Source organism: Nilaparvata lugens, chromosome X (genome assembly GCF_014356525.2).
Source record: "Nilaparvata lugens isolate BPH chromosome X, ASM1435652v1, whole genome shotgun sequence".
NCBI classification, from domain to species: domain Eukaryota; kingdom Metazoa; phylum Arthropoda; class Insecta; order Hemiptera; family Delphacidae; genus Nilaparvata; species Nilaparvata lugens.
Window position 1 is genome coordinate 4,214,467 of NC_052518.1, and position 23,613 is coordinate 4,238,079.

The window sequence follows — 23,613 nt, forward strand, 5'->3', positions numbered from 1 at the left end:
GACCGAAAAAGTGACACTTTAGTATCATGTTTCAGGGAGTAAAGTAAGTACTTTTGACAGTAGGTGGAGGAAAAATACTTTTCCAGTTGAACTTGCAGCATAATTTCTTATTTCTTAATAATGGATGAGTGTAATGATCTGGTGAAGTATTTGCTTCAAACTCTGTTTTCCTCTTTGTCTTTTGAATAAAAATGTGCTCTGAAAGACAAGCGGTACCGTAAGCTTAAGATTCCCCTTTTAGTTATAGGTAGCTTCGCCACTGCTGATTAGAATGAGTAATGTTAATGTGACCTGCATGCTGAATGTATGAACACAAAAATGCAACGTAATCTAGTGAGAGTGCAATCTACTGTACATGTTGAAGATTACTGAAAGTGCATGCGTTCTTACTTTGGATGACGCACTTCGACTTTCATTTTCTGCTTGGGGGTTCTGTCACCATGCCTAATCACTGCTACTACACAACGCAATTCCATCCTGTAAAAAGTTCAAGTTTTTTATTCTGATAACAAAATCCCGTATCTACCAAATATTTTATGACTAGCAAGAAACCCCTCCCACCCCCCAGGCATGCAGAATCTTTTCATTTTCATCTTCCTCCAACACATGTGACATTTGATATCAGTACAGTATTAAACTCAAAAAAATATTCAATTTCCATGTTCATTATCTCTAATGACACTAATTGTCATCTTATCCCTTTCAGCACAAGCTACTATCTTTTCCAGTAATATAACATAAATTATAAAACGAGTAACTTCTATAAGAAAAATATTGAAATAAATATAAAAAGTCAAATATCAACAAAACATTAATTTATTGGCGCAAAGTACAACATAAACATTCAAACTAAGTATCAAATAATAATAAATTAACTGAATCAGATGAATTTAACAATAAAATGAGATTGTGATCTAAATAAAATTAAATAAATTAATCATGTTTGAGTTGAGAACTTAAATTGGTTTTATCTATAAATTTAATCTTAATAATATCTAATAGGATTCATTGATTCTTGGAGCTTTGGCGCAACAGCACCAAACATTAAAATATCAATTAAAACTTTAAACGAATTATTCTGTTTTATGATTTTCATCGGGCTAAAATAAGGAAAGAATAATAATTCTTTCGAATGAAATGCAGCATAACATTGAGTAAGAAATTCTTCTAATTCACTGATAGGTTTTTGTACTCAGCTGATTAGTGGATAGTTAGATGCTTTACAGCATTTAATTAGGATTCTCGTTCAATAATAGTTATTCATTAATTAGCATTTGTACAAATGCAATTTCTAATTTATTTCCATCTGATTGGTAGATATATTTTCCTACTGTTCTATAAAAGCCTTGCAGTTACTTATGACAATGGTGACTCAATCTACTTAATTCAACATTCACAAATTTGAATCATCTTGAGAAGAACTTATTACCATTATTTAAAAGGCACAAGACAACAATTTAAGACATTCATCATGTACATTACACAAATACACATTTCTGTTGATTTAAAAACATTCTCAGGCAACTGAGAGTTGATAATCAAGTTCTGAAAATATTCAACATTTTAAAATCCATACTAAAAATTTGAAATGACATGAAAATGTTATCTAGGGCCAGGAAAATCAATTTTGTACTTGAATAAGCAATTGAACTGTTGAATGTACTAAAATTTAATTCATAATAATTTTGTGTGTTCTACTTCTATTAAAACAAGGATACATGTAATTTGTAGTTCTTATCCACAAAAGCTGTACAATAATATAACAAAAATTCATCATAAGGTGAATATTCTCCACAGAAACAGTGGTCTGAATGTGGAGAATCAGGACATTGTCTATACACAGTTTGCATAATGATCCAGTATCACATTAACCTTACAAATTAAAGTATTTGAAATAAAACAGAAAATATATAGGAATATAACAGACTAAATGCGGCTTCAATTGATTGACGATTCCCAATAATACTCTATTCAAACGGAATTGAATTATTCCAGTACAGTATTAGAACACAACAACCATTAAAATGATGTACAAAACAAATAAAATACAGCTTTAGAAGAACTTAGATTCTACTTCTTTCATCATAAATAAATTAATCAAACGTAATAAACTAAACATTTTAATGGAATACCACCAACAGTTCAACATTATAATATAACCTAATAAATAATTATTCATTTTATAATTAAAAAAAAAATTCAATGACTTAATTTCAGCTACTATCGAGTTTTGGTATAAGGACTCAGGTTATTGAACTGGGTTGAGTCCCAAAACATAACATCAATTTGATCCGATATTTTTCATTGATGACTTACATTTTTCCAAATGTTGTAGGCACAATAGGGGGATCATCTAACTGGAAAGGAACAGACCAAGGTATATGCAGTGTTGGCGCGAGCTCCCGCAAAATCATATTTCCTAGGATCTTGGCACAATCGTCGTAGTATTTATTGGAATTTTTCACGAAACTGAAGCCGTTCACATCACATACAAACGATTTCCCGTTTGCCCTGAAACAGAAAATATATTTGCCAATTAGGCTACTAGTGTTTTTATAAACAAAGTGTGTAGAAACATTAAGGGCCGGGACACAGAATAGATACAGAATGGAAACTGTCAATAAAACGCCTATCTAACCAATGCTTTTTACATGGCGCAAATACTAGACACGTCACGTGACCTTGGCAAGTTCCAATCCTGGTCTTCTGATTGGCTCGTGGCAGTGAACGAGATCAATTGATCCAGATCATTAAAGTGATCCGAACCTACCATCAATACTATGACAATGCGGCGCTTCCTAACAAGATGGCGGATTTTTGCGACAGGGTATTAGCCAAGTTTCCATACTGTATGTATACTGTGCTCAGGATTTGGCTAAGTTCTAGACTTTAAACAGCTGGAGTCAGAAAATTGGCTTTCCGAAACGAGGCGTAGTCGTAGTCATTATCAAAGTCACGTTTGAATTAAATTTCAAAAAACCAAACACAAAATAAAATAAAGAGAAAATAGTGTAAAGTTTCAGCTATTTTTAATTAATTATAATGTTTAATTTCGTCAAGAAAAAACGTTTCCAATTATAAAATTGAGAAAATAAAAACTGCGACTATGCCCCGTTTTGGAAAGCTAATGTTCTGACTCTAGCTGTTTAAAGTCTAGAACTTAGCTAAATCCCGAGCTCGGAAAACGGCCCTAAGTATGTCTACAGTCAGGTTTACAAAGTTTTCAACTAAATGTTTATTCTCCTGTACTTATACCAGATTGTACCATAGAGAGATGATAGCATAAGTAGATATCCCATGGTATAGGGCGTTTATGTCGCAACTTTTACTGTTATCCCAAGCCGATAGTTCATGTAGTTCTTTCCTATGCAGCTGTGTGACGCTGGTAGTCTCTCAAATTGTGCCGTTCATACACTATCACCCCAACAAAACAGTAAAAATTGACAATAATCGACAGTAATCGGCTTCAGATAACAGTAAAAGTTGCGACATTAATTCCCTATACCATGGGATATCTACTTACGCTATTGTTTCTCTATGATTGTACCTTATAAATTCTACCAGATTGAATAGAAATTGGCAAACACATTAAGCCGATTGAGTAAAAACTATAATCTAGTGACTAGCACCTCTGAGTCATTAGTTCTATCTATACGAATAGATTATACAGCTGACTCGAATCCAAGCATTTGCTTGAAAATCACTTAGAACTAGTAATTGCTAGCTTTTGTTCAATCGACCTATTATATGTATCATATGTATACCAAGTTATGTTCAATCTAATAGAATTTATAAGGACGGGAAAATGAAAATTTTATTGACAGCTTAGATGTAAACGAAAGTGTCTGTGGCTTTGCATTTCAACCAGATGGATAATAATTATTTATAGATCCTGCTATTAGAGTGGATAAAAATGTCTACAAACTCTAAACAATGTATTGTCCACCTTCAAGGAGAGGCTCTGTTCTGTAATGTGAGCAAATATTATTCTTAAGTTTTATTATTATAGAGAAAGTGTTATACTAAAAATTCAGAAAACCACTTTGGAATAGAATTAATTATCCATATTGAAGAATATTGTACATTGCCTATGATAATAAAATTAAGAATTTTTTTGCTGAACATTTATTAAAAATGATGAGAAACAACACAAAAACTAGTTTAAAAAACACAGTTTCAACATTTATTGAATTCGTTGACCGTGTTGAAACCAACACATCTTCAGCTATACTGAAGCATTCATGCATCTGTTCACATACAGAATGGTAGCCAAGATCTACTTTATATTTTTACTTTCCTTGCCCTACTACCATAGGTAAGGAAAGTATTGCTTTCCAAAGAAATTAAGGTACCCCAATTTCAAGTTTTCTATACGTTTCAAGGTCCCCTGAGTCCAAAAACATGATTTTTGGATGTTGGTCTGTGTGTGTGTGTGTGTGTGTGTGTGTGTGGTGTGTGTGTGTGTGTGTGTGTGTGTGCGCATGTCTGTGAACACGATAACTCCATTCCTAATTAACCGATTGACTTGAAATTTTAAACTTAAGGTCCTTATACCATGAGGACCCGACAATGAGAAATTCAATAAAATTCAATTCAAGATGGCGAAAAAATGGCGGATAATTACTAAAAAACTATGTTTTTCACGATTTTCTCAAAAACGGCTCTAACGATTTTCTTCAAATTTATACCATGGATAGCTATTTATAAGCCCTATCAACTGACATGAGTCTCATCTCTGGGAAAATTGCAGGAGCTGCGTAATATTCTCGAGAAAGATGGCGGATAATTACTAAAAAACCATGTTTTTCACGGTTTTCTCAAAAACGGCTCTTACGATTTTCTTCAAATTTATACCATGGATAGCTATTTATAAGCCCTATCAACTGACATGAGTCTCATCTCTGGGAAAATTGCAGGAGCTGCGTAATATTCTCGAGAAAAATGGCGGATAATTACTAAAAAACCATGTTTTTCACGGTTTTCTCAAAAACGGCTCTAACGATTTTCTTCAAATTTATACCATGGATAGCTATTTATAAGCCCTATCAACTGACATGAGTCTCATCTCTGGGAAAATTGCAGGAGCTGCGTAATATTCTCGAGAAAAATGGCGGATAATTACTAAAAAACCATGTTTTTCACGATTTTCTCAAAAATTTCTCGACTGATTTATTTCAAATTCATACTCTGTATAGTTATTTATCAGCTCCATCAACTGGCATGAGTCTCCTTTCTGAGAAACTAAGGGGGTGTTCACCCCATCCTTGAGAAATGGACTTTGTAACCTCCTTCTCGTGCATGAGGTAGGTAGGTAGAGCAGTCTATAAAAATAACACATAGTCGAGATATTTCATCTGTAGAACAGCTGTTTTGACGACTTTTAAAAAATCATCGCATTTCACAATTTACACAAAGGAAAAAGTACTCTGAAAACAATTATATACACAGGAAAGTTGTGTGAGTGTACCACACCAGATTTTTATTCTGAAAGTATAAAGATTCAATTGATATACATGTTATGTATAAAAAAAAATAACAAAACCTACTCTAGAAGAACATGGTACGCCATAGTGGAGTAGGTCAATTTCCACACAGAAAAAACTAAACAAATAGAGGACACATTATAAGTAATTTATCTAATATTTTGTGTAATTGATGTTGTAGTTTTAGTTTTTTGGGAAAATAAACATTTATTTATTTATTTTATGTGAATGGCATGTGAGTTATTTCATTTGTTTTTCAATACAGTGTTGTACGATGCTAGAGAATGAAATGTTTATCTCGTAGCCTATTGCAGTGATATAATTGTACAAAAATTGTAAAAAAAATAGATTCTTTATCTATCTATCTATCTATCTATCTATCTACATGTTATGTGAATACAACCTTAAACTAATGACAATTTATTGATGATTTGTAATTATTTGATCTTATTCTAGCGAAAGTGTATATTTGATAGTATTGTATAACCTAAGAACTGCTAAAACTATTAAAAATTCAATCATCTATAGTGGAATTTCTAAATTTCACTATCATAACTCACGTCCTTATAATACATAACGTGATTTCTCATGAAAAATTATTGATGGATAACTCATAATGTTATGCTTTTGAGACGTCTTGAGTTATTCCAAATATCGGAGCACCGAACAGCTTCGCTCGTTATTTATTTATTTGATAAACAAAACACAATTCTTCAAAATGATTGGGGAAGGACAAACAGACACAGTTCAAAACTGTTTCTTCTCCGAATTTTGATTTATACACTATAAATAATGGTCCAAAAAGTAGATTATGTTTCATACACTTGAATTCAGGTCCAATTTTCAGTAAAAATATTTAAAAAATGAAAAGTTCTAATTTAGATTGTTTACAAACCAATTTGAATAACAAAATAACACTTACTAATCACTTAAAACTGTAAAATAATGATTAACTTTGAATATTATGATATACTCTAATTTAGAGTGATAAACTATGTCATGTCAACAAATCAGATTATTTTGATAAAATTTCTAGATAATATTTCTCGCGAGATATGGTAAGCTGATTGAATGATTACACAGCTGATCTCCCACACAGGCACACGCATCTTCTGTTATCGACAGACGACGAAATTATCATCTGTTCTTCCAAGGATGAATTATCCTTCTAATGTCCTTCAGCGAGTTTTCCCAGGTTTTCTTTTTTTCTCATCAGACATGGCGCAATATAATTTTTATATCATAAACCTACTATGTTTCAAATTTCGTGAAAATCGTTAGAGCCGTTTTTGAGATCCGTTGAACATAAATAACCAGATTAAAAAATAACGAGATATAAAAATATAAACTAACATACAGAAATTGCTCGCTTAATATAATAGGATAACCTAACCTATCAAATCGTAATAGTTGGCTAGAGTAGAATTAATTATCGATATTCAAGAGATATTCAAGTTTGAATGGAAGTGAGAAGAATGATTAATCAAATCAAAATTTATTCTCTTCAAGAAACAGTTAACAAAATAAAGCAAAGTACCTACCTCAGCAGGTCGAAGCCACAAACAGTCTGTTTGAAAGCAAGGCACACTTTACGCGATATCAGTTTCTCGGCGTTGCTAAGAATGACTGGATATCTCACTTCTTTTCCCTCACTGTCTCTCTCTACTTTGCCGTCCAAAGCTGGTGATTTTCTAGCTTCGGCATGAGCATAGTCGGGTCCCACAGTATAAACCTGAACAAAAACATTAATCAAATCAAACTTAAAAAAAATATTATTCACAAATCGGATACATTACAATGAGAAAATACTCTAGCAACAAAATTGTGTATCTTTTTCCCCACATAAACGAACGTGTGTGTAGGGAAGAGTTCTAAATAATAGTATAATCTATAATATAAGAATTGAGAAATGTACCAGATTAAAGGGACCTGACAAACATCTGTTCAATCTAATAGAATTTAAAAGGACGGCAAAAAACCGTACGTCCAAAAACCGAGTTACACGTGTGTGTAACTGGTTTAATTCTATGGTGGCGGGAAAAAGGGTATAAGTGAAGATTTGGCAAAAGTAGGATAAGTCGGTTTTCCATATGAATATGGCATTATCAACAATCTAGCACCAACTGAATAGGTTAATATGTTTATATTCCCACTTAAAGTGAATGACAACCAACAGAATAAATCTTTGCCTTTTCCAAAAGATGGCACAAACAAGATAAGTCCAGTTATACTATCAGAACCACTGGCTCAAACACTATTCAGGTATCAGAAAGTGAATTATTCTATTAAGACCAGCAGCTGTGAATTTAAACAGCTGCCTTTTCCTACAAAACAAATTTTTTTACTTATACTCCTCTTCCCGCCAACCTTAGAACTAGTTCTGTGAACAGTAGACCTCGCGCAGTTGTAAACCAAAGTCTCCTCTAACACTGTCCATCAGAGTAAATTCTGTCCTATCCTGTCGTGTCGGCGAGATATCGTTGTATAAACGACTAATGGATGTTTGGGTTGTTGTATCGACTTGCATTTCAATTTGAAGTTTTATCCTTTTTATTGCTCATGAATTACATCAATTACCAGCAGACTGCGGTAACTAACAAAGTTTGTGTGAGCAAAATCACTCCAAATACCGCTTTCTTTAGTAGTAACGAGACACATTTTCATCTCAGTGGATGAATGAATAAGCAAAATTTTCGCTAGTGGGCTGAACAAAGCACTGTTAATAACGAATTATTGATTATGTTAATGCCATACCCTGCGACTTCTGTGCAAGAGCTGCTAAAAACTACACAAATAGTATTGATGCTAATGGACGCCATATTTAGGAGATTATTTTAAAAACTTCAATGAAGAATATGTGCACATCAATATAAAATATTCAGATTTAGGAAATATTATAATAAACTTTTCTCTATCTAACCTGAGTTAATTGTTATAGCTCCTTGATCAATTCTGTCGCACTCTGTATTTTATAGGCCTAATGATAGTATACTTTAGCAGATGTATCTTCCAAACAGGATCTTTTAACTGCCGTAGCAAAGCACAGGGACTCACTAGTTGTTAATATTTGAGCGTTGATAAAACTATTTAAAGAAAACCCACATGATAATGTGAGAAAGTGAGTGCTTGAACAGCTTGACCGTTAGTCCAATATTGATGTTATAACATTTTTTTCCAAAAACACAAATCAAGTATTGTTTATTTTCTTGCAACACTACTAGTTTCAAATGCTAATATACTTATATCTCTGATTGAATATTTGACCGAGAGAAGTGATGTTTAAGATTCAAGTCGACGGTTTTGCATTTTTATTTATGTTTCCGCATTTACGAAACATTTATGGCGAAACGCGGCAATAGATTTTCATGAAATTTTACAGGTATGTTCCTTTTTGAATTTGGCATCGACGTATATACAAAGTTTTTTTGATATTTTGCATTTAAAGGATAACACAAAAGGATAAAGAGTCTCCTTCGAACGCCAATATTAGAGTAAAAATCAGACTATAGAATTATTCATCATAAATCAGCTGTCAAGTCTATTATAAATTGCATGCAATGACGCATGCAATTAATAACTCAATGAATAGTCCGGTCCTGTTGCCTGTTGGCGGAATGTCACTAGACTATAATGTCACTAGACACGTTCAAAACATCGAATATTCTTGAAAATGTATCTTTCCATAAGCTGAGGCCATGATTCTAAGTTCAGTTATTGACGGAAAACTTTTTTTTACATTTTTCTTTTTGAATCTGTTGATTGAAATTGCAACAAATGTTATCGAAAAGAAATTGATTCCTAAAATCATGAAAAGTGATAAATGAAGTTTGTAGGAAATCAGCATTATAGTAGGCTATTTTTTTAAATTCAACACACCAGTTTTTCGCTTACACGAGAACACAGAATGTTCTCTGATGGGTTGATTGGTTTCGCGTATCGACGACAGCCAAACCTGATAACTGCGCTCACACTCACATTCCGGGACGACACGTCACGGTGCGACAGGACAGAAAGCTCTATGTTCAATTGGGTTTTTTTCTAGGCATTTTAAATTGATAAATTATTTATTTATTTTTGAGAAAACATAACAACAGGTCAATGTAACTTACAAAGCGCGAGGTCTACTGTTCACAGAACTACTAGTCTATATTAGCACGCGAGTAGTCAGTCGCGCCCACGGCAAATTGCCGCACAATTGTAACTTTTGTATGTAGCTTTGGGAATTTTAGTTTTCCAAGGTTGGCAGCTCATGTAATCTCCGCTGTGACTGTCCTCTAGACAACCATGAACAGTTTGAGTCCTTGAACAGTTTGAGTCCTTGAACAGTTTGAGTCCTTGAACAGTTTGAGTCCTTGAACAGTTTGAGTCCTTGAACAGTTTGAGTCCTTGAACAGTTTGAGTCCTTGAACAGTTTGAGGATGACAGAATGAACGTTGACTAATTTCAATATATAGGTATTATCTACCTATTTTATATTCCATCTTCTGATTTAAACTTTCATTATATTTTTATCCTATCTAGATGTCGAAAATGAGTCAAATAAAGAAGGTATATTCATTCCATTATGTATTCATTCTCAAAAATGAATTTTACATGAAGATAAATAAGGCTAAGACAGAAGTGATGATCTGCTCCAAGAATCCTGATTTTGAAATAGTAAAGATAGAGAATAACGCCCTCAAACAAGTAAAAAAATTTAAATACTTAGGTAGCATTATTTCAGAGGATGGAAAAGACAAAGAAGACATAAAGCGCCGTATAAGAGAAGCCAAGGCCATTTTCATCAATAAACGGAATGTGCTTTCCTCCAAAAGTCTGAATTTGGATTTGAGAAAGAGACTTATAAAGAGTTGTATCTGGAGTATTGCACTATATGGCTCAGAGACATGGATTATCGGTAAGGCGGAAGAAAAGGCAATTAATGCATTTGAAGTATGGTGTTAGAGGCGAATGCTGAAAATAAAATGGACCGATAGAATAACAAATGAAGAAGTATTACAAAGGGCTGAAGAGACACAAAAAATTCTATTGAAATCTCTTAGGGACAAACGGCATTCTTGGATAGGACATATTATAAGACACAGCGAATCCACGCTAACAATACTGGAAGGTGCAATCAGTGGACAACGGGCTCGTGGAAGAGCCCGGCTACAATATTTGAAGCAGATAACCCGGGATCTTGGGGTCCAGAGCTATACCCAACTAAAACAGCTGGCTCTGGACAGACAAAGATGGAAAGCTGCCAACCAATCGGACGATTGAAGCAGAAGAAGAAGATTCATTCCATTCATGAGTAGATTATTTTATCCCATTAAAATGATAAATTCTAACAATAAAACATTTTTTAGGATTAACTGGAATACCACGACGATACTCCGACTATCCAGATATATACACCCTGTGAAACCTTTTTTCTTCTTTGGGTTCATTTATTTCCTTGATTAGAATTTTAATATTAATATTTATTATATGAGAAAGATTAAGATTTAAACGAAAATTAGTGTTTAAAACCAATCAACCTCAGTCAATAATATGCAGTATTCATTTTTGGAATCTCCTCCATGTATTATGTTATTATATACTATTAAATAGTATATAATAACATAAAACACGTTGAGAAAGATTTGAAATTAATAAATATCGAAAGAGTATTGTCAAAACCAACAGTTTATAGTCTAGGGAGCCATAAGGGTGAGTGTGAGCAAAATGCTCACGCGCGAGCACTGACGTTCTGCAAGTCCGTGCAACTAATCGCGTGCTAAACTTGAATATTGTGCTAGACTGACACAAACCTTAACATCGGTTCCATCAGTGGGCATAAAATCCTCGTAGATGAAAGATCCAGTCTTTCTCACTCTGGACTCCGGCGAATAAACGCTACTCCTGCTTCCAATCTGTTGACGTCAACAAGAAAATAATTATTTTTTTAAAATCAGTTCAGAACTAGTAGTTAGTATATCAAGAATAGTATAGTAAATAAATGTTGCAAATAAATAAATAAATAAATAAATAAATAAATAAATTTTTATTGTCATTAAGCAACATTGGCAATAGACAAAGTCAAAACTATACTAACATTATGCAAGTCAGAAGGTTATAAGTTAATGTAATTGAAAGTATATACGATATACATATATAAACACATAAACATAACTACATCTAAAGTAAGCCCAGAAGAATTCAAATATTCATCACTATACAAACAACAGTACAAACAAGGCCCTGTCAAATTGTTGAAACGAGAAAGAAAAGCTTTAAGCAATCAAGGAATCAAACATCAATAATCATATCGGAATCCAAGAACTCTTGTATAGAATACATTGGTGTTTTCACTAACCAGTTGAAAAGTTTCATTTTAAATCTATCTGTAGACTCATTTATTAAGCTTAGAGGTAACTTATTGTACAGTTTCAGACCAATAATATTGTAGCTATTCATTGACTTTGAAAGCCTTTGGAATGATATATTCAGTCTATTCTTATTTCTTGTTGCATAAGAATGTATGGTATGTCTTGGAATTTTCTCTACCTTTGTTTTTACATGTATTAGAGCAGTGTATATATAAAGATTTATGATTGTCAAGATTCTCAACTTAATAAACAAAGGTCTACAATGCTCAGTACTATTACGCGCATCTGCTAATATCCTGATGGCTTTTTTCTGAAGTAAAAGTACACTGCTAACATGGCTACAATTACCCCAAAACAACACGCCATATAGAAAAATACTTTGAAAAAATGCAAAATAGGCTGACCGTACTATCAGGTACATAATTTTTTAATTGCTTCAACAAATAGATAACCCTAGACAATTTACTATTTACATACTCAATATGTGGCTTCCATATTAATTTTTCGTCAATATATATACCTACCTAGAAACTTGACATTATTTACACTATTATCTGTTGGAATCTCTCTTAAGCTAAAAATCATTTGTTGAGTCTTATTATTATTCAATAGGAAACCATTTGCCCTGAACCACCAGGTGTTTTGCAGTTGTCCATTCATTCATTCGAATATCAATTCATCTTCAATGTGTCTCTAGACTAAGCTTTTATAAAAAAGTAAGCTTTATTACATCATATTATTTATATCAATTCTACAAGTTATATGCAAAATGCAGGGGGGACTACGAGAACCTGACTAATTTTTATCAGATAATCTTTTATGTTCCACCTGATAAGGAAATAGGGTTTGGCAAGTTAAATATTCCATTATAATTGCAGAAATATAAAATTACAACATCTTAGAAATACATAATAAAAGCAATACAAATTTTACAACATGGGAAAATACTATTACAAAAATAAAATGCAATGTCAATTGAGTATTTGCATCTCGAGTTACTAAACCTGTTTGAGATGGTGATATAAAATTGATTACAAAACTATAGCGCTAAAATGTAGTTACTGAGGCCGACAGTCGCATATGAAGTCACACATATTACATAACAGTATCGATGATTTATCAATTTTAGCTTCGAAGTATATTGTGCAATATTATGATATACAAGTCTACATGAGAACTCTAAAAAAGGTATCTATATTCTCACATTCCATTACAAATCTCTTGACATCTCTCAAAAACCTTGATCGTATCTTGCACTGCATAATCTCCAAGGGCAGCAGGTTGTAGAACTTTGGAGCCAAATAAGAAAAAAATTTCAAGAAGTGACTTTTATTTGGTTTAGGTATACAAGCTTCGTATTTATTTCTCAAATTATTGTTTTTCAAATTAAAATACTCATTGCCATTAATGCTTCTATCAAAGAAGTTCCTGAGCACTTTGTAGACATATAAATTTTTCAATGGAAGTATAGCTAATTTTGTAAAGAGAGATGCTGTGTGTTGCAACTTTGCTTTGAAGGAGATAATGCGAATGAAAGATTTCTGTAAAACAACTATCGGCCTCAGGGTTACAGTGTATGCTCCTCCCCACAACGCTAGACCATATTCGAGTTTAGAATTTATCAAAACATAGTATACAGACTTTAATAGAATGGAGTTACACACTGATCTTAAGAGATAGAATACTCTTATGTATTTCATGAGTTTCTGTTTCAAATAGTTTAGATGCTTTCACCATGTGACTTTATTATCTAGTACTAGCCCCAAGTATTTGATTTCTTCGACTCGTTCAAGTTAACAATCACAGATAGTGGTTTCGGTACAAGTTAGAATATGATACCTCAATGGCGTTGGAAAACGGATATCTCTTGAAATACTAAAGATCATGAATTTTGTTTTGGGACTCATTATCATAAAATTGTTTGTAAACCACCATCTCAGCCCTATTAAATCATTCTGCATGTCGATGTGTAATTTGTCTAGTGTTTTGGCCCGATAGAAAAGAGCGGTGTCATCTGCAAAGGCAGTAAGTTCCCCCTTGAATGACCCATTGCATAGTTCATTTACGTAGATGAGAAACAATGGCCCCGATAGGACGGATCCCTGAGGAATACCGAATTCGACTGTTCCTACAATTTCTCATTGAACCAATCAATTTTCTTTTTGGAAATCAATGTGTGAGTAAAAAGTAAAAGGCCCGGTTGCACAACAGCCGTTAAAATTTTAACCGTGATTAATTTCATGAGAACCAATCAATGAAGGCTTTTTTAAAAACGGCTTTTCCGATTGGTTCTCGTGGAATTAATCACGGTTAACATTTAACCGGCTGTTGTACAACCGGCACAAAGTGCTATTTAAATTTGGGTTCATATGTTTTCTCTCCCAATCATTTAAAATTATATAAGAGAATGTACTAATAGAGGAAAAAATTAATGTATCATTTAGTTGACTATAGTGAGGTCCACATTTTAATGACAGTATTTGATTAACATTGGTGTTGCTATCCTTGTCTATCATTCGACAAAGCAGGCCTATAACCATCCTTTATAAATTAAGAATCTATAAGCAAACTTCAGTCTAGTAGTTATCAGATATCCTTTTCTAACTCCGCAACGTTTCCAGATAGTTCTTCAACAATGTAGAATTATAATTAGGTAACAAAATATTCAATGTCAATTATGAAAATGTATGATTAGATCATTAAAAAATATATTTTCTTGACGGATAAAATATAATTATTATAAACAAGAATGAACAATTAATATTACATCAGATATACTGGTATAAATTTGGTAGTAGAAGATATTCACTTGACATTAATAAAGCCTGCCCATCTTGCAACACTCAGAATGAGTCTTTGAGCCATTTTCTATTGAGCTGTGGAGTATATCAGGATGTAAGAGAACGGTACATTGCGACGTATGTATATTATAATATTGTGGACGATAGAGATAAGATTATAGTTTTACTTTCAGATTTCTCAAGGAAAAAAATATTAGATATTTATTCATACACTGTGGAATCATTAAATAGAAGAGGGTGTGCCATAATTGATGAATTTGCAATGTGCCATTTTTTAGTGTACAAGTAGCATCGTAGCATCGTTACCTGATTGACCTGACTGTTATTGATCCGGGATCATTTATTCTGTTTGTTATACCTAGTCTTTATTGTGTTGATGTTACAAATTGTGCTTCTGTGATTATCAATTTTTCTTTCTAGTCTGCTCTGTTTTTGATTTTTTTGTAGTTTATGTACCTATTATTGATGTTCGTGTGCAACTCTTTGTATAGGGCATAGCCCTTATGACAAATAAATATTTCTATTTCTATTTCTACTGGTATAAATTATCTTCCGTAGAAGGCAGTGGCAAGTGAGAGAAGGGACAACGCTGTTCTCCTTTCTTTCGCCACTGCCATTATAATGTGGACCTCACAATAGAAATAGAGTTACCTTTCTGAACAGTCTCTGACTCCCTCCCCCAGCCGATGTAGGATAATAAATATAGATATTGTGGTCTTCAGCTGACACTGGTTTCTCTACAAACGGTTTGTTGAAAACAATTCCATTTACTTCAACGTGATCTTCGGACTCTATGAGTTCATGATCTGAAAATCACAAATCCAAAATAACTCCACTGCACAGGTTTACACTGTAAAATGAAAGATTGGTGTTATTGTTATGAATTCTATAATAAGATAATGGTAGAATGATATGATTTTGTACAGCTGACTTTTAATATGCATGAGTTTGTTATTTCTTGTTATATCTAATTTCATCACTAGTGTATAATTTTGTGATAGAAATGACAAATAAAGCATTGAAATGAAGGCTGCAATTTACAAAATTGTACACTAGTTATGAAACAAGATATCCTACACTATTAAACGAGGAACTTGTGTTTATATGGATGTTTAGATGTTTGTATGTTTGTATTTCATCGGATCTCGAAAACGGCTTTAACGATTCTCACGAAATTCAGAACATAGTAGGTTTATAATATAAAGATTCAATTGCACTAGGTCTCATCCCTGGGAAAACTCGCTGAAGGACATTAAAAGGATAATTATTATTCATCCTTGGAAAAACAGCTGATAATAATTATTTCGTCGTCTGTTGATGATAGAAGTGAGTGAGTGAGTTCATGTGTGTGGGACTGTGTCAAAATATTATGATTCAGCTATTGAACTTTTGTGATCATTCAATCAGGTACTTGGTGCCGGTTGCAAAAAAAGCCAGGTTATTTTCAATCCTGATTAATTCCAGTAGATCCATCTCTTTGAAATGGTCTTCTCTGATTTGGTTCACGTGGAATTAATCAGGATTAAAATTTAACCGGCTTTTGTGCAACCGGGCCTTTGTGAGGGAAATTTTTGCATTCCTCTAGGAATTAATCTCAATTTACTGTGATTAGATAGAACATTTCTGTATGAACTATGAACGTTATTATAATTTATTCTTTCGTAATAAATTTTGTATGCTTTTGTACTCCAGAACGAAGCTCGGTCCCCATATTATATGCAAACTATTACCAATAGAGTACGGAGTAGTCCAGGGTAGTACATTGGGCCCTCTATTGTTCTTGATTTATATTAATAATATAAGCAAATTTAAAATTAAAGGGAAACTGTTCTTGTTTGTGGATGATACGGCTGTGGTATATGAGGGCTGCACGTGGGATGAAGCATGCATCCCATGACCTTGCCAAAATTAAAAATTGGTTTGACCATAACTCCCTTACAGTTAATATTGGAAAAACCAAACATCTTCCATTTATTGGTCGACAAGATATTGACTGTGATCGCTATGTGTTAAGGATGCACACTTGTGACGATCCTCAGTCGGAGGCCTGCGGCTGTGGCATAATTGAACGGGTTGCTCATTATAAATATCTAGGAGTCATCCCGGATAGTAAATTAAGCTGGGTTCCTCATGTACAAGGGCTGAAGAACCGTTTGAGAAAATTAATCTATGCCTTCTCACGGCTGGGCCAAGAGCTTACTGTGGATCGCTGCAGGACAGTGTACTTTGCGTATGTACAGTCTTTGCTGCAGTATGGCATTCTGGCGTGGGGAGGTGCGTCATTGGCGGTCTTGGAGCCTCTGTCGGTCGCCCAGAGGTTGATAATTAAAACCATATTACAAAAAAACCAGCGTTTTCCCACCAATCTACTATTCAATATATTTCCAGTAATGAATGTTAGGCAGATTTTCATAAAAACTTTAGTAATTTACATTTTCCATAATAAGGACATTTTTTCCGAGAGATTCAACACATTCATCTAACTAGAAACCAAACAATGTCACGTTTATTTAATCCTACTATTAGTATCAGTTTGCAAAGGCACAATTCATTTTACATTTCGCAATGGCTGTATAGAAACCTTCCTCCAGAAATAGTTGAGGCTGGGGCGGGCCGAGTCACTGTAGTGTAAAAGCGCAGAATTTCTGAATGGTTAATGCATGTTGGATGGTAGGATGCAGAGAATTTAATCAAATCAACTTATTTTGAAATTCAAATTTTAATTTGTTTTTCTTACCAAATACATTTTGCAAAAAGCGATTCCGACTGTTCTGGTGTGATGAAAATAATAATTATCAATAAATTATAAAAATCGGTATTATTACAAGCCGATTGCCTAATTTTCTTCCAATGGATCTATCTTTTCTTCCTTCTCGAATTTAAATTGATTTTTTTATATAATTAATCCTGAAAATATATTAAATATAATATATTTTTATTTCATTTACCGTATGTATTTTATACTTATAGCCCAATATTTTTTATTGTAACACAGCATTAATCTTAAGAACTGCTCCCACACACGGACTTAATAGTCTATGTGGGTTCTAATATTCATTTTATAATTGTAATTGTGTTGTTAAAATTGTACCATACGTGAATAAAAAATAAAATTGAAATTGAAATATCAGTAAGTAACAAACTATGATAACTGAGGCATATCAAAAGTCAGCTGTATGTTTAGTATCATGATATAAACTGCATCTTTGGTCCATTATAAAGATAAATTAGAAATAAACCTCTCAAATAAATAAAATCGAATGCACTTTTTTATGTGCGAGTTCCAAAACCAGTTCTGATATCTGACCGTTTGTTGAGTATAAAACTCCAAACCTCTACAACAATTTTTTTAAAGAATAGCGTACATTTCAATGTAAACGAACTCGACAACTTTTCATACATCTTATTCATCCTCAACAAAACATGATATTCTATATTACACATCTTTAAAATGTCCCCATACATAATCGAATACACAGAAGCCCCTTCAATTGTCAACTAAAGATTAAACTATTTTGCGAATCTGCCTACCCAAAAGCCAATTAATACATAAGACTCTTTACACTTTATTCTTCATTGATTCATACAATAAGTACATCATCAAAATGACTACCTTGAACGTGTGAATATCACATTATTGTTTGAGATTTAGGACTCTGAGATAATACTTCATCGATAGCAGAGTAAGGATTTTATTTATAATATAATAGAAAAATGTTTATTGAATCAATAAGCAAACCTAATAGATGTTGCTTGACAAGGTACCATCTTACAAAACATGTAAATTCGAATATAAATGAGTATATAAGTATTTAGATACTTTAAGATTAGTTAGTTTCAATTTCTTATTTATTAGTAGAAGGTCAGCTGTTATGATGTAGTTTGTGGCTCGAAATTTACTTTCCAATTCAAAATTATTAAATTATTATGCTTTAAAGTGTATTTCGGCTTACCAACAGCATTACTAAATTCACTTGTCAATTAATTATTATTCTCTCGGACGAGAAATATCAAGTGTGTGACACACATGAACTTTTGGACTTCATTACCATTAAAATTTGAAAGAGGAATACAAGCTAAGTTTAGTTTCCTTTGAGATTATGATATCTTTTATTACAGATCATTGTAATAATTTTATTAATAAATTATTGATTATTTGATATAATACATAAAATAAACCACATGACGGTTATTTTAAATGAAGGTTAAAACCGTTTTAGGCGTATGCCAGTTTTTGACACCTGAATTGTATCTATTTTCTATGAATAAAATAATCACATAAATTTCAAGGCAATACTTACGTTTCGGGTCAGGAGAGTCTCTGTCAAGAACCGCATACCTAGGAATTTCAATACCTTCGCTTTCAAGAATTGAGTATACCTTTCTCCTATCCTGAAAGCAGCAACGATTCAATTATTACTGAAGACAGTTCACAACAAACTATAATAATTTAGGGCCGGTTTCCGAGCTCGGGATTTGGCTAAGTTCTAAACTTTAAACAGCTGTAGTAAGAAAATTGGCTTTCCGAAACGGGGCGTAGTCGTAGTCAATGTCAAAGTCACGTTTGAATTATATTTAAAAAAAACTAGAAATTAAACACCAAATAAAATATAGAGAAAATAGTGTAAAGTTTCAGCTATTCTGAATTATTTAGAAATGTTCAATTTCGTCAAGGAAAAACGTTTCCAATTATAGAAATGAGAAAATAAAAACTGCTACTACTGTTATTTAAAACTGCCACTACGCCCCGTTTTGGAAAGCTAATTTTCTGACTCCAGCTGTTTTAAGTCTAGAACTTGGCTAAATCCCGAGCTCGGAAACCGGCCCTAAGAAAAAAGGTACATTAATCAAAGGTCTATTAATATACAAATAACCATTATATGTGGTAACTAGTTACTTAGCAGGTCACCAATCAAATGTGTGTAACTTAGAATATGATATATTATGACAATGAGAATAAAATAATAAATACATCTGTATTTGTCTAAGCTCCCATTCTCACAATAGTTACTCTTATAACATGATACATCGTAATAACTTGACACTTGACCAAGAGTTGGCTATTGGAGAGGAATGAAGTGGAAACATTGTTTCAAGAAATTTCATTTCAGTAGATTAATTTATTAATTTTATTATGTATGTATGGCATTTCATCACGCTCAAATTACCAGATTGCATTATTCAAGCTTCAAGAGTTTAATTCAGCTAAATTTATTTCTTATATTTTATAGCTTTATCTAATTACAGTTTTATTTAGCATTCTCTCTCATTATTGTTCAAATTTTAACTTGATAGTTTCTGGTACTGGATCTGATCATATTCACTATTCATATAGAAGGCATTATATTTATAGTTTATATTTTAAGTTTCTATTCATGCAGTGCTCTGCTGTTTTATTTTTGTTTAATTTTTATATATTTGTTTAACACTGTAACCATACTAACCAAGAGAATAAAAAATGCATATGGAACATGAACAACCCCACACTGTATTAACTCAGGGGTTGTTCAAAACAATATTTTTCCACTGTTTTCAGTTATACATTGTAATATATTGTATTTTTTTGGAAGAATAAATTTAAATTTCAACTTGATTTCTACAGATGGAAATTACTGAGATATTGCAATTATTCAAATGCTAATGAATTAATTATTATTATTGAACGAAAATCAAAATTAAATGTTGTAATTCACCCCGAAGCTCGGCGTCGGGGTTGGGGATCCCATCGCCCAGTCGCTTCATGGCGGCTGCAGATACCCGCTCCGGAGCCCTTCTTCCCAAATCCTTTCTTCTCTTCCTTTTGCTACCGGAGCTCTTTTTCCATTGACTTTGCTTTTGAGCCGCCCTCGCTTTTGTGCTTGGCTTGTCGGATGGTGAGCGCCCCGTGTCCGCATGGGGCATCTCGATGTCCCGCCATCCGAAAAGCCAAGCACACCCTTTCTTTCCTATCTGCCTTCCTTGACAAACTCTTCGTTTACTTATTTTCCTTTTACTTTTTAGCAGATTTTCATCAGCTAAGGGAAGGAAATCCCCTGGTCCTCCTGGTAGGGGGTTGGGCGTAAGACCAACAACCTTGCCCCGGAAAAAATCAAATCGTTATGAAACCAACTCAACGGCCTCGGATCGGTAACCGGAGAAAAGGAATTTATGGAAAGGAAACTGACTTGGATTTGGAAACTGATACATGTAGTGATATTAAGATAGGTACATGGAATATACGGACAATGATGAAGCCTGGGAAAATGAAAGAGATAGAAAATGCAAAAGTAGATATTGTTGCGCTCCAGGAAATGAGATGGCAGGGACAAGGAAGGATTGATAAAAGGGAATGCTCAATTGTGTACAGTGGTTCAGATGAAAGAATAGTTATTTGTGCAACTAGTGCGCAAAGTGACAGTTTGCTGCACCGAGAGAAACGTTTACGCCCGAGCCGTAGGCGAGGGCGGAATGGTTTGTTGAGTGCAGCATAGGAACTTTGCGCACGTATTTCACATTAAGTTTTTCCTACAGTTACCATTGAATATGAAAAGTGGGTAATTATGGGTAAAATTGCCTGAAATGCATAAAATGTTTTTCTGTGTAATTTTATTATTGATGAAAACCTTAATTTATTGTCAAATTGAATAAAAATGTTGTCCTTGGTTATAATATATAATGAATAAGGTGCTCGTTGTGCTTCGTTGCACCACTGCTCACTATAGCAGCCACAGCAGTCACTGTTACCAACTTCATTTTGATTTTGCTGCACTGTTGCTCCATATAACCTACTAAGTATTTTGCGTTACCATGTTGCAAATCTGGAGTGCAGAAAAATTTTTCCCGCACTAGAGCGGAAAAGTGATTCTTTGCGTTCTGTAATCAGTGCAGCAATGGCCACTTTTCAACGTAACTGTAGGAAAAAGGAATTCCAGGTACCGGATTCTTGATAAGCAAGAGCGTGAAAAGGAGTTTATTAGAAGTCGAGCCTGATAATGAGAGAATATGTAGATTGAGAATTAAAGGTAAATTCCGGAATATTTCATTAATATCGGTACATGCTCCTACAGAAGATAAGGGTGAAGAAGAAAAACAGCAATTTTATGATGGGCTTGAAAAAGTGTGCGATGGAATTCCTAGGTATGATATACTGGTGGTCCTAGGAGATTTTAATGCTAAGATAGGAAAAGAAGATGAATTGAAAGGCATTGCAGGGAAAAATAGCATCCATGAGATAACAAGTGAGAATGGATGGATATTAGCAAATTTCGCGGCCAGGACAAATATGTATATTAAGAGCACACACTTCCCTCATAACAGAATACATCTTGGTACATGGAAATCGCCAGATGGTAGAACGATCAATCAAATTGATCATGTGGTAATAAGGAAAAGATTCGCATCCTCCATAATAGACACTAGGAGCTGTAGAGGGCCAAATTGTGACTCGGATCACTATTTAGTGAAGGCAGTCCTCACAGAGAAAATAAGTGACGACTGTAGGAAAAATAAAATACAGCCGAGAAAATGGAATTTAGAAAATTTAAAAAATGAAAGGTACAAGGAAATATATAGAAACAGAATACATGAGGAAATCAGGAGTAGAGGTGAAAGAGAAAGCGTAGAAGAGAACTGGAAAGTCATAAAAGAATCGGTAAAAGAAGTGGCAAAGGAAATTCTAGGGCAGGTGAATAGAGCGGGTAGAACAGAATGGTTTGATGATGAGTGCAGAGCTATAGAAAGAAAGAACGCTGCTCGTATGAGGATGATACAAAAAGAAACCAGAATGAACTTTGAAAATTACAAGAACGAAAGGAGAATGGCGGATAAAATCTGTAGAAGAAAAAAGAGAGAAAAAATAAAGCGCGATTTGGAATATATTGAGGAAATGAGTAGAATGAGTGAAACCAAGAAGTTCTACTTGGCGTTAAATAAAATGAGGAAAGGATTCCAACCAAGAATGATGGTATACCGTGGAAAGGATGGGAAAGTGGTTAGTGAGGAAAGCATGATGGATAGATGGGCGGAATATTTTGAGGAGACTCTGAACCGTGCACATATTGAAGATATTGATGAAAATGAGGATGAAATACAAGTACAAATAGAAAACGATGTTACTAATCCTCCAACAATCCAAGAGATAATGCAGGTGGCAAAACAAATGAAAAATGGTAAGGCACCAGGAGAGAATACTATCATGCCAGAAATGATCAAGGAAGGAGGACAAACTCTTTTCGAAAGTTTGCATTACCTGATAGGTCTAATATGGAGAGAGGAAGTGATGCCTGAAGAATGGAGAGGGGGTATTATTCATCCGATTTTCAAGGGAGGAGACAAAATGGAGTGCCAGAATTATAGAGGGATTACCCTATTGAATGTTGTATATAAGATTTTCTCTGCAATCATAAGAAATAGACTGGAGCCATATTCAGAAAATATACTTGGTGAATACCAGTGTGGCTTTCGCAGAGATAGGGGTACAACTGACCAGATTTTTATAATAAAACAAATAATAGAAAAATTCTATGAGCATGGAATAGATGTGCACTGCCTTTTCATTGATTTTAAGCAAGCCTTTGATAGTCTCATCAGGCCTAAGCTGTGTCAGATACTCAAGAGTTTTGGTATTCCGAGTAAGCTTGTTAACCTCATCACAATGATAATGGCTGCTACTACAGTCAAAGTGAAGATGGGAAATAGGCTGAGCAGAAGCTTTCATTTTAATGCTGGTGTAAAGCAGGGTGATGGGCTCTCAGCAGTACTGTTCGACATTGCTCTCCAAAAAGCTATTGAAAGGGTGGATCAGAGAGGTATCATATTCAACAAGATGCATCAAGTATGTGCATATGCGGATGACGTGGTAATAATGGCTAGAAGTGTGGCATGCTTGAAAGAAGTTTATAAAATCCTGGAAATTGAAGCACAAAAAGTCGGACTGGTTGTAAATGAGAACAAGAGTAAATATCTGTGTGTGTCAGCAGTCAAGTCCAGAGTACCAAGAAA

General features: G+C 33.8%; 1 protein-coding gene across 9 annotated transcripts in view; it reads right to left on the reverse strand.

Annotated features, from left to right (window-relative positions):
• LOC111055284 (inositol hexakisphosphate and diphosphoinositol-pentakisphosphate kinase) overlaps positions 1 to 23,613 on the reverse strand; it is a 75,869-nt gene that overhangs the window by 41,038 nt on the left and 11,218 nt on the right. For all 9 annotated transcript variants that reach the window (XM_039442256.1, XM_039442262.1, XM_039442260.1 and 6 more), the window contains 6 exons: positions 18,936 to 19,026; positions 15,286 to 15,440; positions 11,276 to 11,377; positions 7,025 to 7,215; positions 2,317 to 2,511; positions 391 to 477 (listed from right to left, as the gene is read on the reverse strand). In XM_039442256.1, coding sequence (XP_039298190.1) covers positions 391 to 477; positions 2,317 to 2,511; positions 7,025 to 7,215; positions 11,276 to 11,377; positions 15,286 to 15,440; positions 18,936 to 19,026 — 821 coding nt within the window. The remainder of the gene's footprint in view (positions 1 to 390; positions 478 to 2,316; positions 2,512 to 7,024; positions 7,216 to 11,275; positions 11,378 to 15,285; positions 15,441 to 18,935; positions 19,027 to 23,613) is intronic.